General features: G+C 49.4%; 2 protein-coding genes across 7 annotated transcripts in view; both read right to left on the bottom strand.

The window, feature by feature from the left end:
• Window positions 1-562: 562 nt before the first annotated feature.
• Window positions 563-5505, bottom strand: DDOST (dolichyl-diphosphooligosaccharide--protein glycosyltransferase non-catalytic subunit). The gene is made up of 11 exons (XM_068658560.1): window positions 5335-5505; window positions 5099-5209; window positions 4915-5001; window positions 4238-4341; window positions 3744-3838; window positions 3266-3359; window positions 2656-2804; window positions 2229-2376; window positions 1778-1898; window positions 1527-1633; window positions 563-1053 (listed from the first exon to the last, which is right to left on the bottom strand). The coding sequence occupies exons 1-11, from the start codon at window positions 5468-5470 to the stop codon at window positions 904-906; spliced, it is 1302 nt and encodes a 433-aa protein (XP_068514661.1). The 5' UTR covers window positions 5471-5505; the 3' UTR covers window positions 563-903.
• A 309-nt stretch (window positions 5506-5814) lies between these two features.
• The window catches only part of KIF17 (kinesin family member 17), a 28739-nt gene continuing 24002 nt past the window's right edge, over window positions 5815-10551 (bottom strand). For 5 of the 6 annotated variants that reach the window (XM_068658549.1, XM_068658550.1, XM_068658555.1 and 2 more), the window contains 5 exons: window positions 9801-10032; window positions 8265-8523; window positions 7463-7530; window positions 6878-6998; window positions 5815-6077 (listed from right to left, as the gene is read on the bottom strand). In XM_068658549.1, coding sequence (XP_068514650.1) covers window positions 5911-6077; window positions 6878-6998; window positions 7463-7530; window positions 8265-8523; window positions 9801-10032 — 847 coding nt within the window. In that variant the 3' untranslated portion in view covers window positions 5815-5910. The remainder of the gene's footprint in view (window positions 6078-6877; window positions 6999-7462; window positions 7531-8264; window positions 8524-9800; window positions 10033-10551) is intronic. The other variant, XM_068658551.1, reaches the window with a different exon arrangement.

Raw genomic sequence — 10551 nt, 5'->3', positions numbered from 1 at the left:
AGGCCTCCCCAGGAGCCCTGTGGGAGCAGGGGGCTGTTGAGAGCCCCAGGGTGCCCCCAGCACCGCAGGTTTTCCAGCTGCCGCCTCCCCTCAGAGCCTTCGTGCTGCTCCAACCCCCCTGCGTCTCCCACCAGGCTGCAGGAGGGCTGAGGGGAAAGGCTGCAGGGCTGGTGGTGCCATGCTGGGTTATTTTTTTTCCCCAAGCGGTGAGAAACACAAACGTTGGTTTGTTTGCGAGGGTCCCAGGAAGGCAAAGCAGCTGGAGAGGGGTGCAGCAGGATGGGGCAGTGCCCTCAGGCAGCAGTGAAACCCCCGCCTGCCCTGCAGGTACAGTGCTGCGGGGCTGGACTGAGACAGGGAAGGATGACACGGAGCCCCAGGAACAAAGCGATGCAGCCCGTGCCGTACCTCACCCCCGCTGTACCCGCTGCTTTCTGCACCAGGAGCAGGGGAGGATTCGGCAGCACAGGCAGCGCTCCCCTCCAACCTCCTCCCACGTGCTGACCGTGCGCTTTCCTCATCAGAGAGCTCTTCTCAGTAATTCACTCACTTCAGTACGCGGTGAGAGGAACAAGACTTTATTTTGAAAATGGAGTTAATCTCAACTCAAAATCATTCCAGCCACAGGGTGGGGCAAACAGAACAGCAGCACTGAGAAACAATCAAGGAGCAACAAGACCTGAGCTGTCACATTTCCGTGTTTGCAAACATTTTGTCAACAAATCTCGTTTTACTTCATTTTCTCTCTTGTTCATCAACCCATATGTAATAATAGTAATAAAAAAAAAAAGCCCCAAACCAGTCTGGCACCTACCAGTCCTCACACAGTTACTGTAAGGGCCCCGAGTGCTGCCCCTCTCCACACGGTGCCAGGGAAAAGGCTCCTCCTCCCATAGGGAGAGCTCAGTCAGATTTCTCCTTCTCCTTCATGTGCAAGAAGACAATGCTGAACATGAAGAGGCCCACCATCATGGAGAAGGCTCCAGCGTAGTACGGGTACGCCGAGGGGATGAAACGTTCGTACTGCGTGTGCTGGAGGGGACGCACGGACACCTAGGAGAAAAGGTGGCATTCCTTTTGAGTTTGGCAGGACCCAGTAACGGATCAAGATAATCCCCTGCACGCACCTCTGACTCCCTGTGCTCCTCAGCACCTGTTAGGTTACTGAAAAGGCAATTGAACTATTTGTTTCTAGGGCTGAACTGCAGCTTTTAGCCGATACCAAAAACATTCTCATGTGTCCCACATATTTTTAAAGCTCCAAATGCTCTACTCTGGAGGAAATACTTGCTCAGTTCAAGCCTGCACAATGGTAAGGCTCTCTGCACGGGCATTTGCAGCAACTGTACACTTGTCCAAAGAAGGGGTAACCACAATTAGTTTCATGCGCAGCTCATTTCCAAACCCCAAAATGCAAATAAAGTCAGAAGTGCTGTAACTCCATGTACATTCAAGTACCTTGCATCTCAGTAACAACTTAACAGAGATCCCTTTCCTCTTGCATGATTCATTCCCACCGTACTGACCTGGGTAGAGGAGTAGAGGTGGGTATAACCCAGGCGGTTATAATCCACTTTGAACTGGAACACTCCGTAGACATCCGGCAGCTTGAACTGCACGCTGTACTTGCCACCTAAGAAAGAGTCGCAACATTGAACTGACATGAGCAATTGGAAGACAGAAGCTGTGGAAGCCTTCACAGGTCTTCCTACTACAACGCTGCCATGCCGAGGAGAAAACATCTCGACGTGGGTCTGGAGAGGTGAGGGGAACCTACCGTTTCTCTTCAAGAAAGTCCGCACGAACGGATCGATGCGGACGAACTCCAGCTGGATATCATCTCCGTCAAAGGGAACCCACTTTCCATCAGAAAGCTTTTCAATTACGATGCTGTACTCCTGGAACAAACCAGTGCATGAACAGGAGTCAGGAGAGATGCCTGAAAACACACCTGGACCCCAGCAGAAGACTCCAGAAGGGATACAGCCTGAAGTGACCAGGGAGTTCTCCCAGATTTCTTTTTCCAAAGCTGGTTAGGTAAGTTATCCCTCTGGGAAACACAGTCTACGGATCAGTAATCAAAGCAGCTCTCACTAGTCAGAGAGTAAGTAAATATCTATGTTACAGCAGTAGGAAAAAGGATCCAACTACACTTTTCAGCTCCTGGTTTCTTCCTGCCCACATGACAGGAGCCTGTTCCAAGCAGGCCGCCCTGCGCGCAGCCTTACCACGAGATCGGTGACGGTGTAGGCATTAGGAGGTGCAAGTTCTCCCACGCGGTGGTGAGACACGGCTCCAACGCGCAGCACGCCCTCTTCCTTGAACACCCAGCGCGACAAGGCAACAGCCAGCTCGTAATTACCAGTCTGCGAGTACCTAGAGATGAAGGAATGCAAAGAAAGTATGGCAGACACTCTAAAAAACACAACACATGCCAAAAAACAAGCCATGAACAGATCTAAAAGCAAGAAAAAGCTATCCTGGGTTAACAGAGAATTATTTTGCAAAGCACTTCATCCCTCAAGGCCAAAGCATTGGATCACACCCTATTTGCATTAAAGCTTTTTGCTGTTTCCCGCAGCAGGAAACTTTGTTGCCTGTTGCCTCCAACTCCCCAAATATCCCTTGGGAAGGAATGCCCAGAAGCTAGTGCACCTCTTGGAGCCAGGAGTAGCTTTCTGCACAGCAGAATTGAAGAAGGCATCGCTGAAGAAATCCAAAGAGCCGCTGAAAACAACGCGAGCGTTGTTCCTTGCTTGGAGTCCTGCGATCAGAAGGGTGTTCTTCCCAACTGCATGTGGATACTGGAAAGGAGCACATTTAAAAGATGTTTAGCCAGTTTAGGAATGAGTAAAGAAGAGCTAGTCAATCTCCAAGTTATCTGATTTCACTATTGCTACAGGTTTGCTTCGAGGTGGAACAGTCTGACCACAGGGAGCATGCTTCACAGCTAAACAGAAGATAAGAAACTGCTCAGAATAACAATGAATGGGATCCATAGCATTTTATTCCTACCCTCTCTGCCTGGGATGCAGCCCTTTAAAGAGGATATGCTTTGATCTAGGCTGATACTTATTCTAAAGTATCATTCATGCTGGATATTTTGTCACCAACAAAAAGCATGGAGGAAGAAAAATTCCCAGGGAGATATCAGGAAGCAGGTGACTTTCAAAGTCACCACAAGAGCTTTCTTCCAAGTTGTTGAAATGTGAGGGATTTGAACAAAGTAGTACAGCCTAGAAGAAAAGAAAGTCAGCGAACATACCTGAGTAATGGGTTTATCTGGGAAAAAGGAGTAAGAGGTAGAAGAGCCGGTCAGGATATCCAGCACCAGCGGGTTGTCAGGATCAGCCACCATCCTTGCAGGAAGAGGGAAAATGAGCAGCATGAGCAGCATGAACAGCCACGGGAATGTGCAGGCACCAACTAGGCTGCACAAATCTTCTCACCCTTGGATGTGGTGAGACAGCTGCAGAAATTGTACCCTTACAGAAACGAGTTACTTTCTCAAGGTATTCAGTCAAGCTTCATTAACTTCTATTAAGAAACATCACCAAGTCAAGATCTAAGCTGCCTGGGAGATTTTCTTTTCATTGTGATTCAAAATCAACACAGATTTCTCACGTTAGGAGTTCACCCTGCCCTTCGCTCACACTAACACCAAGATTTTTGTGCTGCTTCCCCAACAACAGTCACCTTGCCCCAATGCCCTCCCTGTCCACGCCCTGTGGCAGGTCACTTACCCAACTCCTCGGAAGAGGATGGGGTTCAGCGTTGTTTTCCCCACGATGGTGGGAGCCTTCAGTAGATTCTCAGCATCTGCGACTATGAGCGTGTGCTTGGAGGAAACAAGAGATCTGCATAAATGCACTGCACAGGCAAATGCATTTTTATGCACCTTCAGTAACTTTCAGGTTTTAGAAAAGCAAGCAGCAGCTTCTTTTTTTGCTTGAAAGTTAACTTTGTTTTTACAGGCAATCAAAACTGAACAGTTTTTGGATTACAGCTGAATTAAAAGGCAGCATGCACACAGCTCTGTGCTATTATGTCAGCGCTCTGACTGCAGCATGACCGGACACCGTTAAACAGCACCACTTATGACTTTCTTAGGAACAAGCTGGGTTAGGAGAGAATGGATGGAAGAAAAAAACGGAAAGTAAGAACAGAATATTCATCTCTCAACTTTTCCACATATGTTCTCATTAACAAAGCCCAGAACAAGCAAATACACGTTTACCTGGCCTGGGTCTGAGATATCGTAGTTGTGATGGTCGATAACAGCTGTCCTTTCCTCATCAAATTCTATCCCGCATTCACTGCCCAGCTCTCGCAGTGGATCACCTAAATGGAGAAAATGGATTCTCTGTTATGCAGCATGCTCTGAAGGTCACAGTGCCAGTCTCAACGCTCAAAATAACAAGTAAATTCAACTCAAAGTGACACGTTTGGCACTCTACTGGCCAAACCCTGAGCATCACAACCTTTTTCTGCTAAATTCCCATTTAGAATAGGAACAAAGGATGTATTTTTTTTATCCCAAGAACTATCACCATTTCTTCAGAGTACCGACCCTGCTGTTCACCACAAGAAGCTACATGTGTGAAGTACTGTTTAGTTAAATCCCCCTTCCACAAAGAGCATAGAAAGTCTTTTCCTTCCCAAGCATGTGTTTCTGCAGTGCATCTGCCAAATGCAGAGCTGAAGGATGCTGCCCTACATGCCTATCAGGTAACACGTTTTGTTTCTCATCCTGTTTATTTTTCTGCAGGAGCTCTGGGAAGGATGAACAAACTGCTTGATGGTCGCAAGGCCCACGCAGGGCAGGAACGTGGTACAAGCAGCAGCCAAAACCCGCTGGCTTGCTGCTCACCCCCTCGGCTTGCCGCTCGCCCCCTGACCAGGGCTGGCACTTACCAATGTCCGAGCTGGCAGCCACCAGGACGCTGCCTCCGCCGTCGATGAAGGCAGTGATGGTCTCCACATTGATGTTCCCCCCGAAATCTGCAGGGGCACACACACACACCGCAGCTCCGTCACTCCCCCCGCCTGGCGCCTCAGCCGGCCCCGGGCGCCCCCCGAGCGCTGCCCCCGCGCTCACCTTCGATGGACGGCGCGAAGACGATGAGGTTGTCGTAGAGAAACTCCCCGTACTTGATGAGGGACAGCCCGGCGTCGTCCGCGGTGCGGAAGGTGAGCTCGAAGCCCCTGTCTGCGGCCGCCACACGCAGCGCTCAGCCCCGGCCCGGCCTGCAGCGGGCCCTCAGCGCCGCCACCGCCTTCCCGGCGCCTTCCCGGCCCCTTCCCGCCGCCCACCAGCCCCGCCGCCGCCCCTACCCGCCAGGCTGCGGAAGAAGAGCGAGTGCGTGTCCCGCAGGCTGCCGTTCTCCAGCAGCACCAGGGTGCGGGGCCCAGCCCCGGCCGCCGCCGCCGCCGCCAGCAGCCACCACAGGCGCGCCGCGGCCGCCGCCATCTTCTCGCCGGCGCCAGGCTCCTCAGGAAAAGGCGGGCCGAGGGCAGGCGGCCAATCAGCTCCGAGCCCGCCTCCGCCGCTGTCCAATCAGCGGCAGACAGCTCCGCGCCGCCGGCCAATCAAGGCGGGGCTCCGGCCCGGCCCGAAGCAGGGACGCGGTGTAAGCTGGGGGGGGCGGTGAGGGGCTGGGGACACGGGTTCGAGACCCGGCCCCGCCGCTGCGCCCCCCCCCCCCCCCCACCCCGGGGGCAGGGATCTGAGCAGGAGAGGGGCCAAGAGGCAGGAGGAGAGCAGCAGGGGGACAGGCACAGGGCTGCCCGCACCGCACACACACACTCGGCAGCCCCAAGCCAACGCTGTCCGTGTTGGGGTGGAATTACAGCGCCAGGCCCCGCGCAGCTCCCCCAGCCCCGCAGTCCCCCCGCATCCCGACCCCGCAGTCAGGAGGCGTCGCTGCCCACGCCGCCTTTGCCCCTTTTCCGCGTGGTTTTGGAGGCCGGAGGTGTGAAGTCGAGCGATTCGAGGCGGAACGGACGGGGCTGGGGCAGCAGCGTGGCGGAGGTGCTGGTCACAGCGGCGTTCAGCCCCGAGGGAGCGGTGGGCTGAGCTGGAAAGGAGAGAAACATGGGCAAAAAAGGGCAGTAATGCAGTTCAAGGCTGGTTAAGGAAAAGTGGGACCTGGTGGGTGATAGTAGTGGTTGGGGGACAGTTGGACCACAGGAGCTTGGAGGTCTTTTCCAACCTTAGCAATTCTACGAGCCTATTTATTCCCAGCAATGTTCTCCACGTCCTCATCAATGTGCCCCAGGCAGATTTCCCAAGGGCAGAGGGAGCCAAGCAGCTGCTCTCTGCTCTCGGAAGCTGCCATCACACACACGATCCGGGAGTGGATTTGGTTCTGCCACAGAGATCATCTGGGACCAGCACGGGGCCAACACATCCCTCCCCCAGCCCTGTTCTTCTCCACGTGCTACTTTTTGTCCTGTGTAGCCCCTGTCCAGGGGTAAAACACTTTACATCTCGTGCTGGCTGACAACACCTATTTTGTGAATAGGTGCAGCAACACTCTGGGGTTCTGCGGCTATTTTTAAATTATTAATGAAATTAACATTTTTAATTAAAAACAGGAACAGACCTCATTCTGCAAGTAATTTCCTGTTAAGTTCAAGGGATCCATGTGTATCACCAACCAAGTTTTTGAATGTTCCTATTTAATTATCCCTACACCAACTTTCACCATGTCCATCACACTTTTAGATAAGACTACGTCCATAGCAATCTGTAGGAGAATGCTTCAGGCTTGGGACAGTGCTCCCAAGAGAATTAGCGCCCCATGAAGTTTATTCTTGGAAAAACAATATGAATGCCCACAATATATCAGACAAAAGACCACAAAGATGTGTTTACCTCGGTTCTTCATTGGATCAGTGTTAAGAATCTGGCTGGCTCGCTTGGATCGGAAGTAATTGCTGGCAATGCTCTCACTCTCGCTCCTGTTCAGCATCAGCTTGTAGCGGTCTTCCTCTTGCTGCAATCAGAAAGCACCGTCAGCAGCGCTGTACTCTGTACCGGCCCTTAGGCACACAGGTATCCTGGGTTAAGGCTTAGAAATACCACAAACTACAGTAAATTGGATAAAAAAGCAAGCTCCTGGGCAGAGTGACACGGTGAAACGCATGTACCAGCTACATGGTCAAGCCTGGTTTGGGCAAAGCTGTGAGTGATGCAAAGTTAAAGCAATAAAAGCAATTCTGCTACCAGACCAGGAGGTGAACTGCCCAAAATGAACAATTTCTTGTCTGAGAACAAGGTCAGCTCTTGTCTGACGCGCATCTTCAAGGGTCCTTGGCTAAACCTGCTGGCTGACACCAGCTGTGAGCACGTGCCTGGGCAGTCACCTAACTCTGCCCACAGCACACAGACCATGGCCGTGTCTCATGGTGATGTCTGAGCAGGACTTTTCAGGGCCTCAGGAGGAGAAATACAGCTTACCGTTGGTTCTCCACTCTCAGCTGAAGGGCTCTTTCTGGCAGATTTAGACTGTAGCAGTGCTGGAACTGCTATGAGAAAAGCACAGCATTAAAGGGCTGTCATCTCTAAAACAATTACGCACTCCCTGATCCCCACCACTGCTCAAATCACTGATAATTAGGATAACAGATGCCTGGAGGAGCCGTACAGTGATTCATCTCCAGTGAGTGGTTTAGGATATGGATCAGCTAAAGCAGTTGCACATGGTTCAACAGCTCTTGTCTTGCAGGAATGGCAACGCGTCTCCAAGGCTGAGGCAACTCATACCTTGGAATTACACAAGGATGCTGAATTCTAATTCTCAATCAACTAAATGCTGCTGTGAAGCTTCAGGAAAGTCGTCTCACTTTAGCTTCTAAAGGTTTGAAACAGGCCCTATAGTATCACCCTTGTAGGACATATTCATTAATGTGAAGTGTTTTCAGATCCTAGGAGGAGCAGCTTTAAAAAGGGCATCTTACTTGTTTAAACACTAGTTGTGATTTCACTCTGCCCAGAAGGCATGCAGAGGACTGCACTATCGAACACAGGCAGCTTAGTGGGGAGCCCTGTGCCTGCTTCCCAACCTATATCACCTACTCAGCACAAATATTTGTGCAGACCTAGAAACAGGCAGCTTTGTCCTCACTAAATTATTCCTAGAAAGCCTCAGCTATACGTGGAAAGTTTTACATGTGAGTGCAGTCCAAACACCATGTATCGACGTGCTGGTGAGCTCTGAAGAAGCTACATGGTGGTGGTAAGATCCAGATGCTCCTCTTACCTGCAGGCAGGTGGGTTTTTTGAATGACAGGCTCTGGAATTTTCCAGCAGCCAGCCTCCTCATCCCAGACAGACTCATGCTTAATCTTCTCCAGATTGCTGTAGTTGCAGTCACGCCGGATGAGGGACTGCACCTGATCCAGCAGCTGCTGGAAGAGCATGGAGTCTCGCTCCAGCCGGCGGATGGTGTTGAGGTAATCGATCTTCTCCAGCTCAAACTCTGACTGCAGATCTTTGATCTCGGTCTCGGCAGCCTGCAGCTGTGTCATAAAAGCAAAATGGCGAGTTGGGGTTATAACAGAGAGAGGACCGTGGGTTACTGCGAGCAGAAACATTTGTTAGGCGCAGAGGTGGAAATCAGTCAGATGGTTTACTCAGAAGGCAAATAAGAGGGAGGTGACAATGCTACATGAAAATGAACAGCTTGGCGAAAGTGGATCAACAACTTCTACTTTCACTGTCCCTTTACACAAGAACGAGGAAGTGCTTACAGAAAAGCAATGGTGGAAAAACAAAAATGCTACAAGGATTCTGTGATCTGGATTTACGCTCGACTGAAGCCAGCAATTTAACAAAATTCAAAAGATAAAACAGTTAATAAGCACTTACTGTTACCTCCCACTCTTAAAAACAAAAGCTTCATCAGTGTTTGGAAAGCTTTTTAATTTATAATTAAGAATTAGGATGAGATTTATCTGGAGAGATCATTCCACATCTGTTTTAATGGAAGACTTGTCACATCATCCTCTAAATTACTGAGTCTTCAAATAGTCTTCAAATTAAACTCACAGGTATATTCCGTGTCCTGTGCTAATAAAGTTGTGGGTGTTTCTAGCTTGGATGAAAAGGGTGGCATATTACTTTGATAACCTAAATACATCAAATCCTTCACGTGTAGATTTCTGGCTGCATATATACACAATTTTTGAAGCTCCTCCAAGTCCGCTTTATACCATCAGAGCAAAACTTATTTTCAAGCATGCCTAGTATTTAAGGGCATTGCTTTTATATATATAAATATTATAATATTTGCACGTTTGTTTGTTTGTTGTTTTCCTAGAGAACTTCTCACACTGTAATTTCTTGTGTGATGAGAACTGGTGCTGCTGAGGATGTAGCACGCTGTGCAATAGGCTGCATAGGTCAGCAGAGGGAGTTGCATCCTCTCCCATGAACAGACATGTTTCTCTGGGCAGCGTGGTACACAATAAAGAGACCGGATTTTAAAGCCCTCGGGTAGGGATTTGAGAAGGCTGGAGTCGTGGAACAGCTCAGTGAGGGCAGTTCCATCCAACATTTCATAAAAATGCATGCAAGCACTGTGAGTACTAATGCAGACAGATGAAATATTACACAGCTGGACTCATTCTGTAAACATTAGCATTAAAAAAAAAAAAAAAAAAAAGGTAAGCAGAGGAGGAAAGATGGATGCGGATGCATTGAACTAAGAAGTAAAAAAGCCATCCTGAGATTAACTCCACTGGATGCTCCCTAAATCTTAAGCAGGGATAACAAGGAGCAGCTTTTACAGGCTCACCTTTTTCTGCATTTTCTCCAGAAGTTTGCTCTTGACTCGAACCTCCTCCTGGATGGAGTCGTAGACATTAAGCAGAACCCAGTCGCTGCTGTCCTCATCAGATTTCTGCAGTGCAGTCACTAGCTGCATTCTCCGCTCATCTGCATACTTTTTCCGGCGTTTATGCTTTTCCTTGAGGTCCTTGTTTTTAGCCTGTTCCCCCCCTACCACCTGTTGCTCTAGCATCTGCAGCCTGGGAAAGACAAATGCTTCTCTTAGCTGGGCAGTACTGAGAAACATTTGTGTAGCTGTGAAGAATGCTCTTCCTTACCTGAATGGCACTTGAGACCATGCAATACAGAAATAGTGACTCCTGCAGAGATTTGCTGCCCTGAGTAATCATGGCAAATTCCACTTTTAATAACAGTTTCCGTCATATATACTCATATGGAGTTTCTAGTGACAGAAACACAGGTTATTCTGATCACCTTTGTCATCATGTGAGACTGAAAATCTGTATCTACACTCAAAGAAAAAAAAAAGTTTCATGGAATTTATCATTCAGTTATTATTTCTTGTTTTGAAAGTCTCTCAAAGCATACACAGAGGGTGCCAAAATGATGAAAACGTATTTTAAATGGTGAAAAGTGAAGTGGCATGGCTACAAGCCACACCACAATTTTTCTTGGGACAACATCAGCCAGAGTTAATGGCATGGGTTACCTCAGCATCACTGCCTGGGTGCAAACACAAGATGATTGGCTTCAAATAA

This window comes from Anas acuta, chromosome 22 (assembly GCF_963932015.1).
Source record: "Anas acuta chromosome 22, bAnaAcu1.1, whole genome shotgun sequence".
In the NCBI taxonomy this organism is placed as follows: domain Eukaryota; kingdom Metazoa; phylum Chordata; class Aves; order Anseriformes; family Anatidae; genus Anas; species Anas acuta.
The sequence above is the reverse complement of the archived record's forward strand: the minus strand, read 5'-3'. Positions and strand labels throughout refer to the sequence as shown.

Excerpts from the sequence above, each read along its gene's own strand:
- DDOST (XM_068658560.1), bottom strand. The coding sequence starts at position 5,470 with ATGGCGGCGGCCGCGGCGCGCCTGTGGTGGCTGCTGGCGGCGGCGGCG. Across the intron at positions 1,899-2,228 it reads ACACCGTCACCGATCTCGTG|GAGTACAGCATCGTAATTGA; the intron begins GTAAGGCTGCGC and ends GGTTTGTTCCAG. Across the intron at positions 1,634-1,777 it reads GACTTTCTTGAAGAGAAACG|GTGGCAAGTACAGCGTGCAG; the intron begins GTAGGTTCCCCT and ends ACTCTTTCTTAG.